The following is a 19,931-nucleotide window of genomic DNA, read 5'->3' on the forward strand; positions in this document are numbered from 1 at the left end:
TATATTTTAACACACACATATATACATGCTCCAGAACATTCAAGCTTGGCAGTATTAGGAATATATATTTATATAAATAGCGGATCTTGCTTATGATGTTCGCTTTGCATATTTACAGACATCTATTGGTATCCTCTTTAAGGATAATGATAACGCTCAAAACAATAAACTTGTTCTCTCTCTCTTTCTATATCATCTTAAAGGTATAGCAACTTTTAGCCATCTCATCTCTCTCTCTTTCTCTCTCTCTCTCTCTCTCCCATCAACACCCGAGAACACGTTCTGCAATAGCTACATATGATTGTCTCACGCTTTTGGAATGCCAATTCGAGTATGCGAAGAAGCGTGCTGCCAGTTTAAGTAAACCCTTCAACATTACTCAAAATAATAAGACGCTTTGTTATTAGACAACAAAATATTAACTTACAGTATTTTTATATTCATATATTTCAATCTATATTTAAGGTCAAAGGGTTCTATTCTAATATATTGTATAATATTACAATAGATCCCTTTTGACCTTGAGTCACTCAGTATTTAATTGCGTTAGCATTGTCAATAACTTTTCGTGCTGCCCTCGCACATATTTGCGCAGAGGTTCGTGCCACATTCCACATGGGCGACACATGAAAGTTATTACACTTATTATATGAAGAAAATAATTTTATGTGCGTGTCTGCTTGTGCGCGAGTGTGTGTGTGTGTGTGTGGGTGCGCGAGTCTTCAACGCATTGCGTCCTGTCGTTGGCAGCAGAGAGAGAGAGAGGGAAAAAAAGAAGAAAAATTAAAAGCAAAGTCTTCATCTGAGTGCGGCTTGCAGCAGGGTGATAAGAGCTCATATGGGCGCATGGGCGCATTGTAGGCGTGGCACTTGTCTGTGTGTGCGTATGTGTGTGTGTGTGTGTGTGTGTGTGTGTGTGTTTGTGCACGTGTAAATTATATGCCGCACTTTATTATATAATAACGAGTAATAATGATTACACACACAAGCCGACGCACACACACACACACACACACACAGAAAGAAAGTAAGTCACTTTCTCGCATAGAAATTTCATTAATTTAGTTCGTTAACGAAAACTACTTCAACTTATTTGCCAGCTTTACTAGCTGTTGATGTTGTTCTTCTCGCCGCCTAGTTATATTCATGATGAACGAAGCACAAATAGAAAAAATAATAATAATAATAAAAAAAAAAAGAAAATACAAATAAAACAACAACAACAAAAGGCGATGAAAAAATATTTTAAATGCGATTTTATCATGTCGGGCTAAGCGGCCGACCCAAATAACATAAAAAACATAAACCCAAAAGAGGAAAAATATCACAGCGACAAAGTCGGAGGCGGAGAAAAAATGAAAACAGAAAAAGAAGCAGCAGAGGAAGAAACACAAAAAAAAAAAAAGAAAAAAAAATACAAATAGAAATGATATTTATATAGAGACACGTCGCAGCATCCCGTTCGCAGTGCCTGCGACTCATTCTTATGGCGCGGCCACGCCCCCCTCCGGGCTGGGATGTTGGCATTGTGCAAATGCTGCCCCATTTGTCAGCTGACACAAATTTGCATAAGCGCCGCACAAGCAAGCGGTTGGATGACTTATGGCTGGCAGTGCCGTTGCCCAGCCCGGTACGCTCCGCACCCTGCTGCTGCTGTTGCTGCTGCTGCTGCTAGTCCGCCTCCTCCCTGGCCACCCACCCAGCCAGTCCAGCTACCTTTCCGCCTTGCCACATGCCACAAACTTGGCCTCCTTGTCACCGCCTAATCTCACGATCCAAAAATTTTCTCGTTGAAATTAGCTGTTAAATGCGCCAGCAGCAGCAGCAGCGGCAGTGACAGCGGCAGAGGCAGCGACGGAAATGACATAGAAATGAAACAGAGTAGAGAAACAATAGCAACAGCACAGAACGATGCTGTCAGACGGCTGCACGGCATGGGGCATGGGGCATGGAGCATGGGGCATGAGGCATAGGGCAGCCGGATTGTATGAGCGATTGAGATACAGTTGCCCCAAAGACAAGCCCAAAGAGCTGCTGCTCCTGCTTCTGCTGCTGCTGCTCCTGCTCCTGCTGCCGCTAACCGCAAAGGCGCCACAGCCAGTTGCACAATGACAAAGTCACAAGTGTCACAAATCTGAGGCCATATGTGACCCGAAAGCAGCTGAGAGTGCCGGAGATATATCAAATGAAGCACAAATGGAACGTATATACATATGTATTGGAGTATTTGAATGATATATGCGTCGATTCCAAATAAGAACAAATATGAACATCTTTAGCTCAAATATCAAAAGAAACTGCAGATATAGCATATTCAATATGCAAATTTCCTGCTTTTTCTACACTATATCGGAGTATCTATATCTATATATTATTATATGAGCAGCAACTTTACAAATGGGATATTGCATGTCTGTATCGTAATTCTACAAATAGCTTTTTAATTTTTTTATCTTCAAATTGAAACCAAAGCTTAAAGAGATCCACACAGAGCTGAGTCATGAATATTTATGTTCATAATAATCATGCAGCTCAAATATCTAGAGAAACCTATATATATTGTTGAATGAACAGCAAGTGTTCCGCTTAATCATAATACATCTGCAGATAAATGAAGGTTCCATTCCGTAAATGAATGCTATAGCTCCTTCTTGATCTCCACAGATAGCAAGATCATATAGATCTGTCGTTCTCTGCATTGAAATAAATGGAGGTGGAAAAGCAAATAAAGCCAATATATTCATATATAATGAATATACCATAGAGAATATAGTTCAGCGGCAGATAAAGAAGGCGCAAATCGGTATATAAATTCCTTAACTTCTTCTTCTCGCTTTCAACCACATAATATTCAATGATATATACATATAATATGGATTAACAGTCTCATATACACTAAAGTCTGGTTATAGCGACGCTCAAGGGAACACCGTTATACCTGGAAGACGCTATATTCATAGGGGTTTACTCATATGCGTTTGTCTGGGGACCAGAATTTTCGTCGCAATATACAGCGGAGTCATTATAGCGATATTCTATTGTATATCATTTTATTTTGGATGGAATCTATATTAAATCTGTCGATATGAAACTGGAAGCCTGTAACTGAATTATATAACTTCTTCTTCTTCAGCTTCCACACACATATTATAAGGATCTCCTCCCATACATACGCTCTCGGCATTTTCTTTAGGCCTCTCGGTCGGTCGTCGCTGACACTGAAAAGTATTGCAAAGCGGCATTTCGAGTGTTAAATTGTTTCACAAATCACGTGACACTCAGCGTGGGGCGAGTGGCGGCCATATCGGCGCCCGCAAGGCCCAGGTCCAGCGTTGATAAACAAAGGAGAAAATAAACTTTAATGGCTCAGGCGGAGCCGAAGGGCCGAGGCAGAAAAAAAAAAGAACGGAAAAAGAAATGTGTGTGTATATGTATACAAAATATGAAACGAACGAGCGAGCAAGAGGGAAAGAGAGAAAAAAAGAGAGAGAGAGAGAGAGAGAGAGAGAAAGGGAGAGGGAGAGCCATGAAATAAAATAACATAAAGCATATAAGCAAGATAGCTAAAAGGAAAAGGACCGTAATACACAACCACACACACACACACACACAAACAAATAAACACACACACACACTCGTATCGCAAACACTTAAAGCACGAAGGAAAATTTTGAGAAAATCATCAAGATGAAGCTGAGGAAGGGGGATGGTCAGCCGGCGCTTGGGTCGCGCATTCAGCTGCTTGTCGTCATTGTCGACGTCATTATAAGCATAATCTTTAATAAACGAGCGGGCGCCTGGGAGCACAGTGGTCTCCACGCTCCACGCTCCACGGTCCGCGGTCCGCGGTCCAGCCGCCGCGGGCAACTCTCAAGCGGCCGCAAATGAACGATGAGTGGGCAGTGGAGGGTGGCGAGTAGGAGGAGCATAGCTAAAAATATGAAGAGCGTGGCGTGGTGTGGTGTGGCGAGTGGTGCAGGCAGAGCGAAAACAGAGCGCGGCTTGGACGCTGTTTTCTGAAGTGAAGAAACTTTTAAATTCATTTAGACATAAGCAGCAGCTCTTTAAACTTCTCTCGCACGGCTCCTGGGCAGCTTGGCCGCCTTTCGCCCCCTGCCAGCCCCGGCCAGCCCCGGCCAGCTGCCGGCTGCATTCGGTGCTTATGCTAGCTCTTAAGGGGTTTCCAGCCTGTTTGCTTTGGCTCAGCGGCAGAGCGAGGCGTCTGCCCAGCTCAGCTCAGCTCAGCTCAGCTCAGCTGCAAGTTCTTCGGCCCCGTTTGTCGGCCAAAGGAAACGTAATGTACACTAAATGGATATTTAATTACACTTTGCCCGGCTCGGCTGAGTGTGGCCCACACCTGCACCTGGCCAAGACCAGCTGGCCCGGCCCCGTTAAGTGGGCCGCTGCTGGGCCTTGCCGGGCTCTTAAATACTTATGAACTATGCTCCAAAGATTTACTATTTCCAGCGCTCCACACACACTAATTGAATTTCAAAGGCCATTTTATTGATTAACCAGAAACGAGAATTTTGCGTGCCTCTAATTCCCAAGGCTCACATGACGTATGCGCATTTTTATTTATTTATTTTTTTTAATATTTGAATATTTTATTCCATTTATGTTGCAAGGTTCGGCTGGGCCAGTGACTCGCATTGCATTCATTCATGCACATCCATTGGCAAGTATCTGTCGAGACTTTAGTCAAGGCAAAGCTGAATTTGTTTGCATAACGTTGCGTATACGCAATATTGGCAAATTTTCTAATATTCAATAATAAATTAATTGACAGCACTTGATGTGTGCATGTGTGTGTGTGTGTGAGAGAGAGAGAGAGAGTGAGATGGAGAAGGAGAGATAGATAGATAAAGTGTTTATGCCTTCTTCTAATTGATTGCTATGCATATTACGCATACGCCTCGTGCAACGAATGCAATTTTAATAGATTTAGTGAAACAAAGTAAACTTTTCACTTCACATTGATCAATCAATGAGTAGTAAATAATATTAGTCACACAGTTTCAAAATTAAACTGTCGCCTGCATTGAAATTTTAATGAATTTTCGAAAGTCTTTCTCGATATATATTGTGTGTGCGTGGCATGTATTTCATGTATCAAAGTTGCAATTAAATTGTAGAAAACTGCTGAGAAGCATGTGTGCGTGCTCGCCTTAGCGATTGCCATCGATTTAAAGCCAATTTGCGTGCTAACAAGGGCCGCCCCAGCTGGCAGGCAGGCAGCTGTTCTTTGGACTATGGAAATGAAGTGCAAGGCTCGCAGACTTTGGTTTATGCTAAGGACTAACTGCAAAAACATATCTATGTGAGTGTGTGTCTGTGTGTGTGTGAGTGGCATATAGCAGTTGTTGGCTTAAAAGTCTATCTCCCTCTCTGTTTCACTCGCCCTCTCTCTCTCTATCTCTTTCTATTTCTCTTGCTTTCTCTTTGATTGTCATTCCGGCAGTCAGTTAGCAGTGACTGCAGGAGAATAAGGACTCACTTGGCAGCAGCCACTTTTATGCATAGACAGTATTATTTATATATGGAGATGTGTACATGCCTGCAGACACAATGCTCGCACGTACACATCACAACGCAGGCAGCCAAGCAACCAACCCGACAGAGAGACAGTCAGAGAGACAGTCAGTCATAGACAAATGCAAATCGAGTCAGTGCGCGTTGCCTTCATTGAAAGTTTAGATTCTTTTCTTATTAATATTTAAAAAGTTCGCAGCGAACCAGCAAATTGAAGCAGCCTGACGCACTGCGTCTTATAACACATTCAAAATATGCACCAGGCAGTCGGATTACAACAGCAGAGAGTTTCTCAATTATTCTGGCTCAGCTCGAGTGCTTAAATATTACACTTAGCAAACAATAATTTGAGCTGCTACGAAAACATAGTTGAAATTATCAACTGTGCGGAGGGTGGCAGAAGGAGTGGGAGAGTGAGAGAAGGAGAAGGAGAGAGAGAGAGAGAGAGAGAGAGAGAGAGAGAGAGAGAGAGAAAGAGAGTTAGAGAGAGTGAGAAAGAGCTTAGATTATAAATTATTTGGAGCAAGGCAGAGAGAGGGAGAATATAGTTTAAATTACAGATTGTTTGGAGAGAGACAGAAGGAGAAAATGAGAGGGAGAGTGAGGTAGAGAGAGACTGAGACAGAGTTTAGATTATAAATTGCTTGGAGCAATAGAAGGAGAGGGAGGCAGAGAGACTGCGGAGGAATGAGAAAGGGAGAGTGAAAGACCTAGAGATTATAAATTGTTTGAAGAGAGGCATTGTGTGTGAGACAGAGAGAGATAGAGCGACAAACACATAGCTTATAATATACTTAGTTTGGAGAGAGGCAGAAATAGAGAGAGAGAGAGAGCGAGAGAAAAAGAAGATGAGAAAGAGAGAGAAGCAGCTTAACTAATAAATTCTTTGTAGAAAGACAGAATGTGAGTGAGAGAGAGTGATAGAGGGAGAGACAATGTAAGTGAGAGAGAGTGATAGAGGGAGAGACAAAGCTTATACATATTATAAATAAGCGGCAGCGGAAATCGGCAGATTGTGATAGAGGGAGACAGACTTGAATTCAATTATAAATAGTTTGGCAAGAGCGAGAAGGGAACTGGTAAAGGGAGAGGGTGCTACACACTCTGAGAGGGAGAGCGAGACAGAGGGACTCCCTCAAAATCTTGACTTCCTATATTTTCTAGACTTTAGCTTAAAATATTGAATACGCCCGCAGGGCAGCCAAAAGTTGCAGGTGTCAACTCGATTCAACTTTCGAGAGTCTTCCCATCACTTCAATACATAACTTCTTCAATAACATTTTTTTACCTATGCAGTTTGATTTTTATTTGCATTTCTTCTTTTTTAAATGTTTTTTTTTTTTTTTTTTTTTTTTTTTTTGTATTTCAAGCATAAAGTTTGAACGTAGCCCTTGTGCGTGCACTTGTCAGTCTCCATTTCTATTCTCCTGTTTTTCTTCCTTGAAACTCTGTCGACAACTGCAGTGCATTGTGCCCATCTGACAGTAATACATACACATACACACACACACACACACACACACACACACACACACACACACACACACACACACACACACACAAGCATGTGTATTTACATGCTTACATTTCATACAAGCATAAGAAAATATTTGCACTTACATAGTTTTTGCGCTTCTCTCTCACTTCTCTCTCTCTCTCTCTCACTCTCACTCTGTTGTTCGCTTTTTTTCTGCCCCCTTTTTTCATATGCGCCTTACTTCTCAACTCGTGTGTACTTTTGTCTGGTTTCCTTTCCGTTTTGGGAGCTTGCTTTCTTCATTTTTCTATCCCTTTTGCCTGTTTTCGTTTCGTTTTGTCTTTGTTCCCCTTTGATGGCTGCCAAAGCGTAGAATTTTGTGTGCGTTTGCTTTGCAACATCTTTACACACACACACACACACACAGACACACACACACACACATACATATAGATATAAGCAGCAGCAAGAAGTTGAAGTCAAAATTTGCATGCTTTAAGCAGCTTTAACAGGGCCCTCAGCTCAGATTTGGGCCAGCTTTAAGGAGAATCTTTAATTGTGGCCAGAAGCTGAAATTCACGGTTTGCAGAATTGAGCAGAAATGTTTCATCAATTTTGATTGTTCGACTCCTATCGCTAGCCTGTCAGCATTTTCCTTTCTGATTCAAGTCGATTTTCGGCGCTTTGTCAAATTTGCGTTGCTGATTGGCATTTAGCGATAAGCGGAATGGCAACGGCACTTGATAAGGCGCACTGCCGCAGAAGGCGAAAGAAAGAGAGAACGCGAGGCACGAGACTCGGTTCGGCTGGTGGGAGCTCCTTTTATGAACTATGCAAAACATTTGCCAGCTAAGCCCCTGCAGCTAAGTTGTTCGCTTCTATTTACATTGTGTGCATATTTAAGCTCATTTCATTTGCGTTTCAATTTGTTAGGCAAACAGTAAAAGCAGCTCTGCACGCTGCAGGCTGGAACTATATGCTAAAATACACACGCACACACACACACACATTCTCACACACGCACACATATGCACTTTGGCACTCAGGTCTGTGTGGGCAACTAATTATATATTAATTTGAGTGGGTTCAAGATGTGAAATCATGAAATAAGAGAGCTGGAAAACGGCAAAAAAAAAAAATGGAATTTAAATATGCAGCTATATTGTTTTGTAGGCTCAGGATCCATCTAGTAGATTGGATCTTGACTGATAGTCCATCAAATATCTCCTTTAACTCATAGTTGCATCCTGTTCTACAGCTCCTGGAACCATAGATGACATCAGCGATAGTATCGATGGTCATTCATGTTTGCGATTGATCGATAAACTCAGTGCGATTGGTATGTCATCTCGATTTTCATATATCTTAATAGATAGCTGCAACAACTTTGTTTTAGGGATCAAAATTAATAAAATTAAAAGAGTATTTTGTCTAATAAATTTGCAAACATTTTGTAATTTTTTAAAGATTCGATTTTTTTTGTTTTTTATATATATGCATATTTAAATGTTTTTTTATTTTTTATTTAAATATATATATATATATATATATATATATATATATATATATATTTTATTTATTGATAATTATTTAATTTTAAAAATTGTATCGTATACTTTAGCTATTGAAATTTTAACTGAAAACTTGAAGTTTTCCTTTGTTTTCCTTAAGAATTAGGTGTACAAAAAAGCGATGAAATTATCTGCAATATCGTTGGCTGAAACTATAGATTAGAGTCACTATCGATGGTTTTATAGTAGTTCTGTAATATCCCGGAAATTATGTGTTCCGTTTCCACCCCTTTACGAAGGCTTTATTTACTTAATAATAATAATATACTTCTCTGGAGTGTAAGCTAATAAATAAATAAATGTAAATAAAATATATATATATTTTTGTTTATTATTTTATTCAAACAGGCTATAAATAAAATAGAACCGTAAATTTCAATAACTGAGCCTAGAAGTAGGCAATAGAAAAAGTGAGCTTTAAGATCTTATGAACGAATATGAATAGAATCAATAATGGAGGCTTATGAGCCACATATTTGGCCATAGGAACTAAATCATAGGAAATAATATAAATGCATATGTAATTCCATCTAATAACGATTCTAAGAGTTTATGAAAACGTCTTCAAAATAAGCACGAGCTGCACCTTTCTTGTTAACATAGAGCTTAATTAGCTTTCGGCTCGCATGAATACGATTTCACAGGCTTTCAGAAACTCAACTCAAACTGATGGGATTACATAAGGATTCATAAGCTTTTCGCTATAAATTCAAATGAAGTTTTTCCAAATTTTTAACAAATTCGCTTATTCGAAAAGGTGTTTTGCCCAGCCCAGGCCAGTTCGGAGATAGTTGATGTGCGAAAGAAAAGTTTTTCTACAAAATATAGTACCTGTATCCGGTTCAGCGAAGGGCAGCGAGGGTCTATATATGCGTGTGTGTGTGTGTGCGTGGGTGTGCATTGGGTAAGCCATTCGTGTAGTCGGCTTGGACATTTTGCAAATTTATTACATTGCACCGCCAAGTTTCGCGTGTTTCGTTTCGTGCGCCTACACTCCACTTAACGGCAACGGCAATGGCACCACCAGCACCACCACTCAATCAGTCAAAAACCGCCCACCCGCTGTGCACACAGCGCACCACGCGAATCCACGCGTTCAATTCGCTTTTTGGCCAGTCGCCAAGTGCAACTTTTGCACCTAAGAAAATGTGCAGCGCACCGCGGGCCACAATTTTTAATAAGTGCAGCCCCAAAAAGTTGGCATCCACATTGGCGTTGCCATCGACAGAGGCAGAGCGCAGCAGCAGCGGCGGCAGCAGCGACGTTGGCGTTGACAAGGCAAAATGCCAAATGCCGCGACTTAAAACGAAAACATCAACATTGCTGGCCATTGGCAGTCCTGCTGTCCTGGTGTCCTGCTGGCCCCGCTTTGCATCCGTATCAGCACAGCAAGCGAGCGAAAGAGAGAGAATGGCAGAGAGAGTGAGCGTAAAGGGGGGGTGTGAGAGGGCGAGCGAGTGCGGATTGTCCCTTCCAACATTTTCCTGGCCTTCCTTTTGATTTCACACGCTGCTCTGCAATTTTGCCTATGCTTCGGGAGCATTGACCGGCCACAAAATGCACCAGCACCCGCCCCGCACCCACAGTCGAAACACACAGCTGCGCCAGGCTCGACAAGCCCGACAGAACCAGCAGAGCCCCCTCCCCTTCCCTCACCAACTAGAGAGCCCGCCCAGCCGAATGGCAGCCGCATCAGTTGGCCCAACGTTGCGTAATATACAAAAATCACAGGAGACTAAAAGTCGAAAAGCCAAAGAGCCCAAAGAGCCCGAAGAGCCCGAAGAGCTCGAAGAGAGGGCCACTTTTAAAGTTGGTGTCTGATAAAATATAAATATATATATATATATATAGAATTTAAGGCACTTGTAGCAAAACCTTTCAAGCGCCACGAAATAATCTGAATAAATTAGTAATTAAATCAGAGCTGGCAACGGTGCGTATGATTTATATCAACATTGCTTACGGATTAATAAACCAATCATAGCATCGATAAATAATTATTGCAATAAAATAGTAAAGTAGAAGCAGCAGCATGAATAAATTATATGAATTGAGGCGTAACACGCTGACAAGTGCTCAAATCAAATGTAATTTGAATAAATAACATAATATTTACCAGAAATTGAAATAACATCACGATGAAATTGTAATTATGCTCAATGTTTGCTAATGATGACTTCTAAACCATTGCAGTTGAAGCAAATGTAATTTAAAAATAAATGTGTAATTAAATATGCGAATTTTGTTGACATTTAAATGAAACGTCAAATAAAAACTTAAATTACATATATATTAAATATATGTATGTACATGAATCAGTAAAGAGTTTACTTAATTGCTTTAAATAATTTAATATATTAAAACAAATATAAAAAAAAAGATCAATGTATAAAATAATAATTCAATATATTAAAACAATTATAAATACAAAATATTTAATACATGAAATAATAAAAATTATATATATGAAAATATGCTTAAATAAAAAGTATCTAATATAATCAATATTTAATAATATCAATTTAAAATATCAAGAATGTTTAAATAAAAAATATTAAATATTAATAATTATGATATAATATAATATTAATAATAATTTGGGATAATAAAGATGTAAAAAAAATATTAACTATGTTTAAAATGATATTAAATTAATATGTTACGAAATATTAGAAAAAAAAAAAACAAGATATTTATTTTTAAAAAATTTAAATAAAAAGTATCTAATATAATCAATATTTAATAATAACAATTTAAAATATAAAAAATGTTTAAATAAAAAATATTAAATATTAAGATATAATATAAAATTAATAATAATTTGATAAAATAATGATGTTAAAAAAATATATATTAACTATGTTTAAAATATTATTATATTAATATGTTACAAAATATTAGAAAAAAACCAGATATTTGATTTTGAAAAATTAAAAAATATTTCATAATACATATTTAATTTAAAAAATTATTTCAAGGAATTAAAAACACGATTTGCTGGTTCATGAATTTATTGCATTGAATTCAGTTTGCCCTTTCATTAATATTTAAAAAAAAGTCTCTCAAGCAACTCCTATCTGCAACTTTGTTCAAATAAATATATATTTTTTTAATCAATTTGAATGAGACTATAATTAAATTGAAGCAGCATTGATGCACGGCTTGATGTTTACCTAATTTAATATTACGAATTATTTATTTATTTAATGCAGACATTGCTGCTTACCTAATTTATTTATTTAAAGTCAAAGCAGAGTATTTTTTAAAGCTTCAATTTCGAGTCTCACTCTATTTGTTGTTGTTGTTGTTGTTGTGTGTATTTATTTCTATAATATTCGCGCTGAACAGCATTGAGAGTTTCATTTATTCGCGGTTTACGTTGATTAAGTCAAAGTAAATACGAAAGCTACGGTCCTTGCTCTGGCTTCCAGCGCCATCAGCTCCTCCTCCTCCGAGCACCACCTGGCACCTTTGGCAGCGGAGTGACGAGGTAGAGGGAGGGAGGTTGGGAGGCAGGGAACCGTTTTCAATTGCTTTTCATGTGCGTTGAGACGCAAAAGTCAAAGCTCTGGGTTCAATGAATGCTGAGAGCTGCCGCAGTGAACTTTAAGCGAGCCAAGCCGCAGGAGTGGAGGGGGTGAGACTAGGGTCCGGGGGGGCTGGTGGCTGAGGGTGGGTCAACAGCCAGCCGGCTAGATTAGTGAACGAGTGATAAATCTTTATCACTTATTCAACAAACAGCGCCCAGTGCCGGCTAAATTGATTAATTGCGCAAATAAACGCGCGACGAGTCGAGACGCGTCTCATCTTCACTTATCTCAATTCGTCGGCACTCAGCACTCAGCACTCAGCACTCAGAGCGGCTCTCACAACATTTGCCGCGGGCCCTTTAAGCCAACAACTTGGCCACAAATCAAAGTAGCCCCGCGGACTGACTAAACGCTGACAACTCTCGTCACGTGCCGCACAACGGAAATAATTTATCAAAGTGGGTTTATATTAAATAATGACTAGATGACACCAATAACGATGCCCATAGCCAGCCGGCATAATTAGTATACATTCTGTGAGCGCGAGAGGGTGGAGGGGGGATTACGAGTGCAAATTAAAAAACGACAGAAATAGATTATTGATGGGTCGACGCTCTTTTGACTGGATTGAATTGAGTTGGTATGGGTTGGTATGGGTTGGGTTGGGTTGGGCTGGGGGGTAATATTAAGGAATTACATTTCATACACTTGTAAGGTCTGTTGTCTTCTTCTTCATCATCTTGTTGTTGTTGTTGTTGTTGTTGCCTGTTGGCCAGTAAATATTTACATTGGCCTAAACCAATTACGAGCGCACGCCCCCAAAAATGGGAGAAAAACCAGAATAAAAACCATTTAGTTGGCAAGGCTCAAAGGGAAATTATGTGCACAACTGGCGAAGCGCTTTTCATTTTATTTTATTTTTCTCTTCTTCTTGTTTTTTGTTAATTAACTCAGTTAAAAGTGCGCTAAACAAATTGCAAGGGGTATCTTTTTGTTTTTCTTCTTCGTCTACTTTTTTTTTTTTTTTTTTTTTTTTTTTTTTTTTTGCTTATTTTTTGCGGCTCTTAAAAAGTTATGAACGCTTAGCGGAAAAATTTTAAGACCTTCCGAGATAATTAACCAAAGCATAAGCCCATTTTCCAAGTATTTGAGTAGGCCAACAAAAACGTAGCATACATGAGCTGCGCCTTACGGAGGGACTGTCTGAAGCGATGTCAACTCTGTGTGTGTGTGTGTGTGGGTGGGTGGAGAGAGCGAGAGTGAGAGAGAAAGAGAGGGCTCAACTAAGTGATATCCTGTAAGTGGCGTGGGTAATATAATAATATAATATAATAATATAATATAATCAAATATATATTTCTTGTTATGAATAGAGTCCAGTGACAATTGAGCATTTTAAAATATATGATGAGTCGGACTGCAGATACCCTGTACGCAGGCATGTTTTAAGGCGCTTAGAATAATACCTGAACAGTGAGTAGATTCAAAGCCAAGTCAATATTGACTTCAACTGTACTCATGGTACTACGAATAGCGCCACATGAGGCAAGACCTGAGGATACCCTGTACTACGATATGTGATATAACCCTTGGTATAACACATATGCCTCAACTATAAAGCTGAACTATGAAGAGAACTTAATGGCCTCTGTTTATCATAGAACAGGCAGGACTTTAAGATACCCTGTACTATGCTATAGTATATTTAGAATGAAATAACAAATTGAATTCAAGCCAAGTTGTGTAGTGACTTAAATGTATATTTCATACCTGCATAAAAACAGAAGAGAAGAGCGTAATGGAATAAATGCAGAATTAATAGATACCCTGTATGATGATATCCTTAAAAGCTCTCAGAATAATACTTAAACCATAAGCAGATTCAAAGTCAAGTTGACTTGAGTCTTCAATGTATATTTAATATAAACTATGAATCGGAAATTAGGGTAAATGAAATAGGCAGGGCTTGCCGATACCCTGTAATAAGATCGCCTAAAATAATTTTAAGAATCATTAATGTACCTATGTATGTCCTGGGGTTTAATTCATTTTAGATCAGATTGATTCGAACTGCACATTGCGTATATCTAGCTGAGCTTCGATCACTTCTTATATGACTTCACACACAACATACCCGTTGCTCTGATGTCTGTGCTCAAGAGGTATTCTAAACAGGAAGCGCTCAATGCTCATTGGGATATTTTGCAAACGTTTTGATTATAGACTTGAAGTGCGAACAGATTACTGAAACCGATTTTCGTAGGCAATGGCAGTACGCACATCACCACACGCACACACACACACAAACACACACAATAGACTATATGCGTATACACTTCCTTGATCAGGCTTGTTGGCAGTCGTCCGTGAAACGTCAAAGTCAATATGCAAAAAAAGAAAGAAAAAAAAAAAATGTTGCGAGACTTTGCCATTCAGTCTGTTTAGTAGGTGCTATAATACAATCAGCCGAATCAGACAGGCGACGAAACGTGGCCACATTAAGCAGGTGAGTGTTGACACGCCCACTCACACACACACACTCACACACATGCAGACGCACGCACGCACACGCATACTCGTGCAGTAAAACGCGAGACGGGCGCATTATGCAAAACTTTTTAAAAGTCAGGCAGAAAAATGTTTTTTAAACGCTAAATTACTTTTGAATGGCAGCCGGGCGGGCAGCACTGTTGATATGGGCGTGGCGGCAACGTCACAATTTCATTTGTGCTTCCTCATCCACCACGACCACGCCCCCATATGCCCCTAGCTACCCGCCACCCACCTAGTCTTGCGCCCCAGCTTTTGTAGGTGTATTTCTGTGTGTGTGTGTGTGTGTGTGTGTGTGTGTGTGTGTGTGGGCACATTTTTTAGCGTTACGTCTGAAGAGCGGAAATACTTATCCCAACACTTGAGCATCATGTGCTGCCGACGCAGCGTCGACTGCGCTATGTGCTGCCAGCAAAAAAAAAAAGCTAAAAAAAGGCTAAAATTTGTCCAGCTGACTATGAAATGCTCTTTCTCTGAACAAATTGGAGAATATTTGAGTGATGTCTAAGTGAAGTTTTCGAGCTGAATTAGCAGGTGCTTTTATAGTATTATTATTATTAATATTATTATAATTATTATATATAATTTTATTTTATATATTATTATTATAATTATTATTGTAATAATATATTTTTATTATTATTATATTATTCTAATAGATTTTAGTCATTGTTTGTTTAACTTCTTCACATTCTTCTCTCTCTTCCTCTGAATCAGATCTTCTCTTGAATTAATATCATATCCCCTTTCCCCCCTCAGCGCCCAATGCTTTCGGCTTTGCCAAGCGGCTAGCGAAAAGGCTTATACTCCTGCTGGGCGCTGCCAAACTTGCATAACTGTGCCACACAGTCTCCGCGCTGTGTCTTAGCCGCAAGCGTCTAAGGTCGCAGCAGCACTCGGCCAGGGGGCGGGGCGGGCGTGGCAGAGCCGTGTAGGTGTTTTGAATGTTTAGCTCAAGTGGCTTTTTAAAACATATTCTATGCTAATTAAGGGCCTGCGCTTGGGGCAGGTGGCGGCACGGGACGTGTGGGGCGTGTCGGGCGTGTGGGGGCAGGGTGGGCGTGTGTGGGGCCATGGCTTAAATGAGTTGTCGTCGTGGACGTTGTTGTTTGCCTTTGATAAGCAAAGATTGCTGGCAGCCAATGTCATCAATGGTGGGCTGGGGGTGGTTGGGTGCTTGGGTGGTTTGCCTGGGTGGCCTCCATTGCGTAATCCTTAAAGTTGAATTTCTGTTCACAGGCTGCCATCGAGCGCCAGGCAGGCCAGGCCAATTTAATTAACGAATTAACAAAGCCAGAAGTTTTTGCGGCTTTTTTAAGTGATTTCGGTTTCGGCAACAGCGTCCTCATCAGGGTCTAGACTGCGGCGCCCAATTATTTAGCGGCCTTGTTGTGCATAATTGAATTATTGCCATATGCAAAGCCAAAAATAAAGGATAAAGCCAAGCCCACAACACAGACTACCTCCCTCTCTCTCCCTCTCTCCCTCTCTCGCTCTCTTTGCCTCTCGCTACTATTCAGTGTGACCCAAACAGAGCCCAGCCCAAAAAGCAGCCCCAAAAATCAACCCCAAACGACAGCGGACAGACGACGACGAGGCGACAAAGTTTTCTCTTGTGGCTTTTTATATTTTGGCGGCTTTTGCTTGTTAAATAAATCAAAGTCGACAAAGCTCAAATAAAAATAAGAAAATAAAAACTAAGCCCCAGTAAAAGGCAAAGACAAAGACAAAAGGCGCTCAGCTCAGCCCGAAAGGGCGCCAATAAATTGAATTATAAATTTAATTGAGAATTGGCTCTGCCCCAGCCCCCCACTTGACGCATTAACATTAACGAGTCTTACAAATGTTACCCTGCTCCGACAGCTCCATCAACATTCCGACACATTAAATAGACAGGAATGTTCATGCTTTAGGCTAGAGACGGACTGCGGTACGCATTCTATATAACTTTTAATATCTCGAAAAATATCTTATTTCGATTTCGAGAGACTCTAGCCTGGCTAGAAATTCCTGGTACTGCTGCCTAAATCAGAACTAGAGAAAATGCTCAATACCCATCCGCTTAATTTTAGTATTACTTAAAGTCTATCAAGTTTATTTATTCATTCTTTAGAGTTTCAAATTATTTTAAAATTAAGACTAACTTAAAAGTTAGGCATTGGTAACTGCGGTCCTATCAATTCCATCTGTAATAGTGAGATTCTTAAATTGAGCTTATATGTATTCTCATTCCGCTTAGTTCTATCGCACTTCAGATGCCAATACCCTGAAGCTCTGCTTAATTCTGCCTTGACCTAAATGATCCCGTTAGCTTTATCCGTATTTATTACACTCTTAAATCTCGTTCTTTTCCTCAGATATTCGCTGGTGAAATGTTCTATATATATGAGACATATATATTTGATTAATTTTAATGTAGCTTTAGCTCCTTCAAATGTAGCAGAAGCATTTTATTATAACATTTTATTAAAAATTTATTAATAAATTAAAAAATGCAAAAACAAAAATTGTCAATTTTATCATAAAAAAATTACAGATAAATATCTAAAAAAAAAAAAATTCAATAAAAATAAAAAAATAACACTGTTAAATTGCCAGCATAACATTTGCTTAATAAAATATAGAAATTTTAAATAAAAAATATAGCAGAACAGGGTTCATAGTAGGTTAGTTCGGCTCAAACCTTGAAGTTCAGTTCAAATCTTGAATACGGCAAGTGTGGAATAGTTTTATTTAACTCTCCAATAATACTCTTCATACTCTTTCATGCACTTGCTGATCAAACAATTCCTCTCGAGTTGCCCTGACTTAGGAGCTGACTTATTTCTAATCTGGTCGATAGATCATGGATTGAACTAGTTGCAATCCCTGCACCAGCTCCAGATTCGCAAAATCTGTTTGTTGATCTGTGTTGACCTAATCTGTGCTGCAGGTTGCCAGGGGGGCGTCCCCACATTCTAGTGGCCTTCAGAGCTGTGCCATCAGCAGCGTCGCTCCGCTGGCGGCTATCAACTTCGTGCTATGGGCCGAGTCAAGAGCCCCATTGGAGTTAAGCGAGCAGCACAAATGGTGGCTCAGCTCACGCCTGACCACCTATAATTCCCACACACTCGACCCGCGGCATCTCCATACAAAGCATCTCACAAGACATACGCCTGCCAGGCATTCCGCGCTTAATGCAGCCTGCCCTGCAGCGGTCTGCGGTTGGTTGGGCCGGGGCGTGCCGTCGCTCTTTGGGTTGCCTCCCAAAGTGCTCCAAGCCACAAGGCATTTGCCTTGCCTCAATAATACAAAACGGCCCAAGCCACTCGACAAGGCTAATGCGACTTTATGGCATCATAAACCAGCCCCTTAAAAGTGTCAAAACAAATCTTATTTATAAAGAAAAAAAAATATATATATATACACATAAGTAAAAAAAAAAAAAATTATAAATAAATGTATATAAAGAAAAAAATATGTATATATCCTAGCAAATATTTTTACTAGAAATTCGAATCAGAGCAAAATTTATCGAACTGCGTTGTTATACTCATTCACGAAAGTGAAAAGAGTATATTGGTTTTATGCAACATCCGTCTTGCAGTCTGTCGGCCCGTTCGCGTGAGTGTATGAATTATCAGAAAGACTACAGGCTTGAAATTAAGAATATATGCTCCCTTATATCTTTGACTTAAAAGGTTTCAAGATTTTCGTGATCCGCAAATTGGATCATTTCCTTCTCATTTCAGTTTCCACTTTATCAGAAATCAGGGTAGTTGAAGTGCTTGAGATTTGAAATTTGTAGCATATACTCGCATTGAGAACACATGCTCAAGGAGATATGATTGTTATATCTACGTCCAGTAGGGGCGTGGTAAATCGGGTATAACTGTATTTGTTTAACTGTAGTTGGTAAGTCATTCAATATTATTACTGTTGATATCCTCTATTGATTTGCACAATCATAAGACATATACACCAAATGGGGGCGTGGCAAGTCGAAAAATCGATCTGCCAGTGTTTGGTTCGTGACAGAGTATTCAGCAGTCGGTAACTTGATGTCAGTATTCTTTATAGCTAAATTTGCTTCTTATTTGCTGTTAAAATTTAAATGAGTTCGCGTAAAATTAAAGTGAGTTCAATTCATATAAATATCAAGCTGAAACATTGATTAAATTGTAAATCGATTAATTCCGATGAAAATCGATATTCACATTTCACATTTCAAATGTTTCAGATATATTCGTATTACTACACATTTATTATGATATCGGTTTAGGTGTAGGTATACCAGACATCGTCATGCATTGCTACAGCTTGGAAACATTTCTCTTTACTTACACACACATGCTGAACAGACTATGTGGAAGCCGTTGCTTTAGGGGGCAGAGAGAGAAAGAGTGAGTGAGAGAGAGAGAGAGAGAGGATGAGGGAATGATTTATAGATCTGAAAGAGAGATAGCGATGCTGGGTGGGCGAGAGGTGGGTGGGTCGGGTGGTTTGAATTGACGTACCGTTTCGGCTGAACAATCTTTCGTTCGTTGTTGCGTATGGAGGCGTTTGGACCGTATCGTCCGAGCAGTGCGCTCTGGGATTGAGAGATGCCACCGGCGGCACTGGCGCTGGCCGCTGTGATAGCTGCGATGCCGCTGCGCAGGGAGGTGCCTAGCTCACGATGATGGAAGGCGCCAATGGCTGACTGCGATTGGACGGCATAGTCGAGGCCGGGTAGCTCCAGCGAAGCAATCGGATGGATGCGGGTCAGCGAGAGCGTGCTCTCCAGCACCGTACTGAGCAGCGGTGCGCTGCGCAGAGATCTCAGACTGCCGCGCCTCGTTAACGTATCGGGCTTATACATTTAGCCAATACCCGCTCCCACTCCCACCGCGGGGAGCCGGGAGAGCTGCTTGAGCTGCTGGAGCCGGGGCAGCCGAATCGCCAGCCCACCAGCTCGACAGCCTTTTTCACACTCACGCCTGTCGCTTAATTGGTCAAGTGCTGGCAAAGTGTGCACGCAGTCAACCCCAGTCCAGTCCAGTCCAGCCCAGCCCAGCCCAGGTCCCAAATGGCTGCTTGGCTCGTATAATTGTTATAAACGGTTTGGGTCTGTTATCGGCACTCTTTTGCGGCACGGCGACGTTTTATAAGCAATTACGTTGCCAAGTGTGTAAAACTTGTCGGTCACGCGATTACCGACTCCAACTCCCACTCCAACTCCAACTGTGACTCCAACTCCTACTACACACCTTCACGAGCAATTCGTGGCTGGTGACTCGTGACCGGCTGCGT

General features: G+C 40.3%; 1 protein-coding gene and 1 long non-coding RNA gene across 5 annotated transcripts in view; one reads left to right on the top strand and one right to left on the bottom strand.

Moving 5' to 3' along the window:
- The window catches only part of LOC6584021 (innexin shaking-B), a 68,802-nt gene that overhangs the window by 46,027 nt on the left and 2,844 nt on the right, over positions 1-19,931 (bottom strand). The window contains exon 1 of one of the 4 annotated variants that reach the window (XM_015161336.3): positions 19,157-19,931. This exon is cut by the window's right edge and continues 5 nt beyond it. The exons of the other annotated variants lie outside the window; for them this stretch is intronic. Coding sequence (XP_015016822.1) covers positions 19,157-19,500 — 344 coding nt within the window. The 5' untranslated portion in view covers positions 19,501-19,931. The remainder of the gene's footprint in view (positions 1-19,156) is intronic. 4 annotated transcript variants of the gene reach the window in all.
- LOC122756713 lies at positions 4,929-8,448 on the top strand. The gene is made up of 2 exons (XR_006356547.1): positions 4,929-5,320; positions 8,268-8,448. It is a non-coding gene; the product is annotated as an uncharacterized LOC122756713 (long non-coding RNA).

This window comes from Drosophila mojavensis, unplaced genomic scaffold, assembly GCF_018153725.1.
Source record: "Drosophila mojavensis isolate 15081-1352.22 unplaced genomic scaffold, ASM1815372v1 contig_136, whole genome shotgun sequence".
NCBI classification, from domain to species: Eukaryota; Metazoa; Arthropoda; class Insecta; order Diptera; family Drosophilidae; genus Drosophila; species Drosophila mojavensis.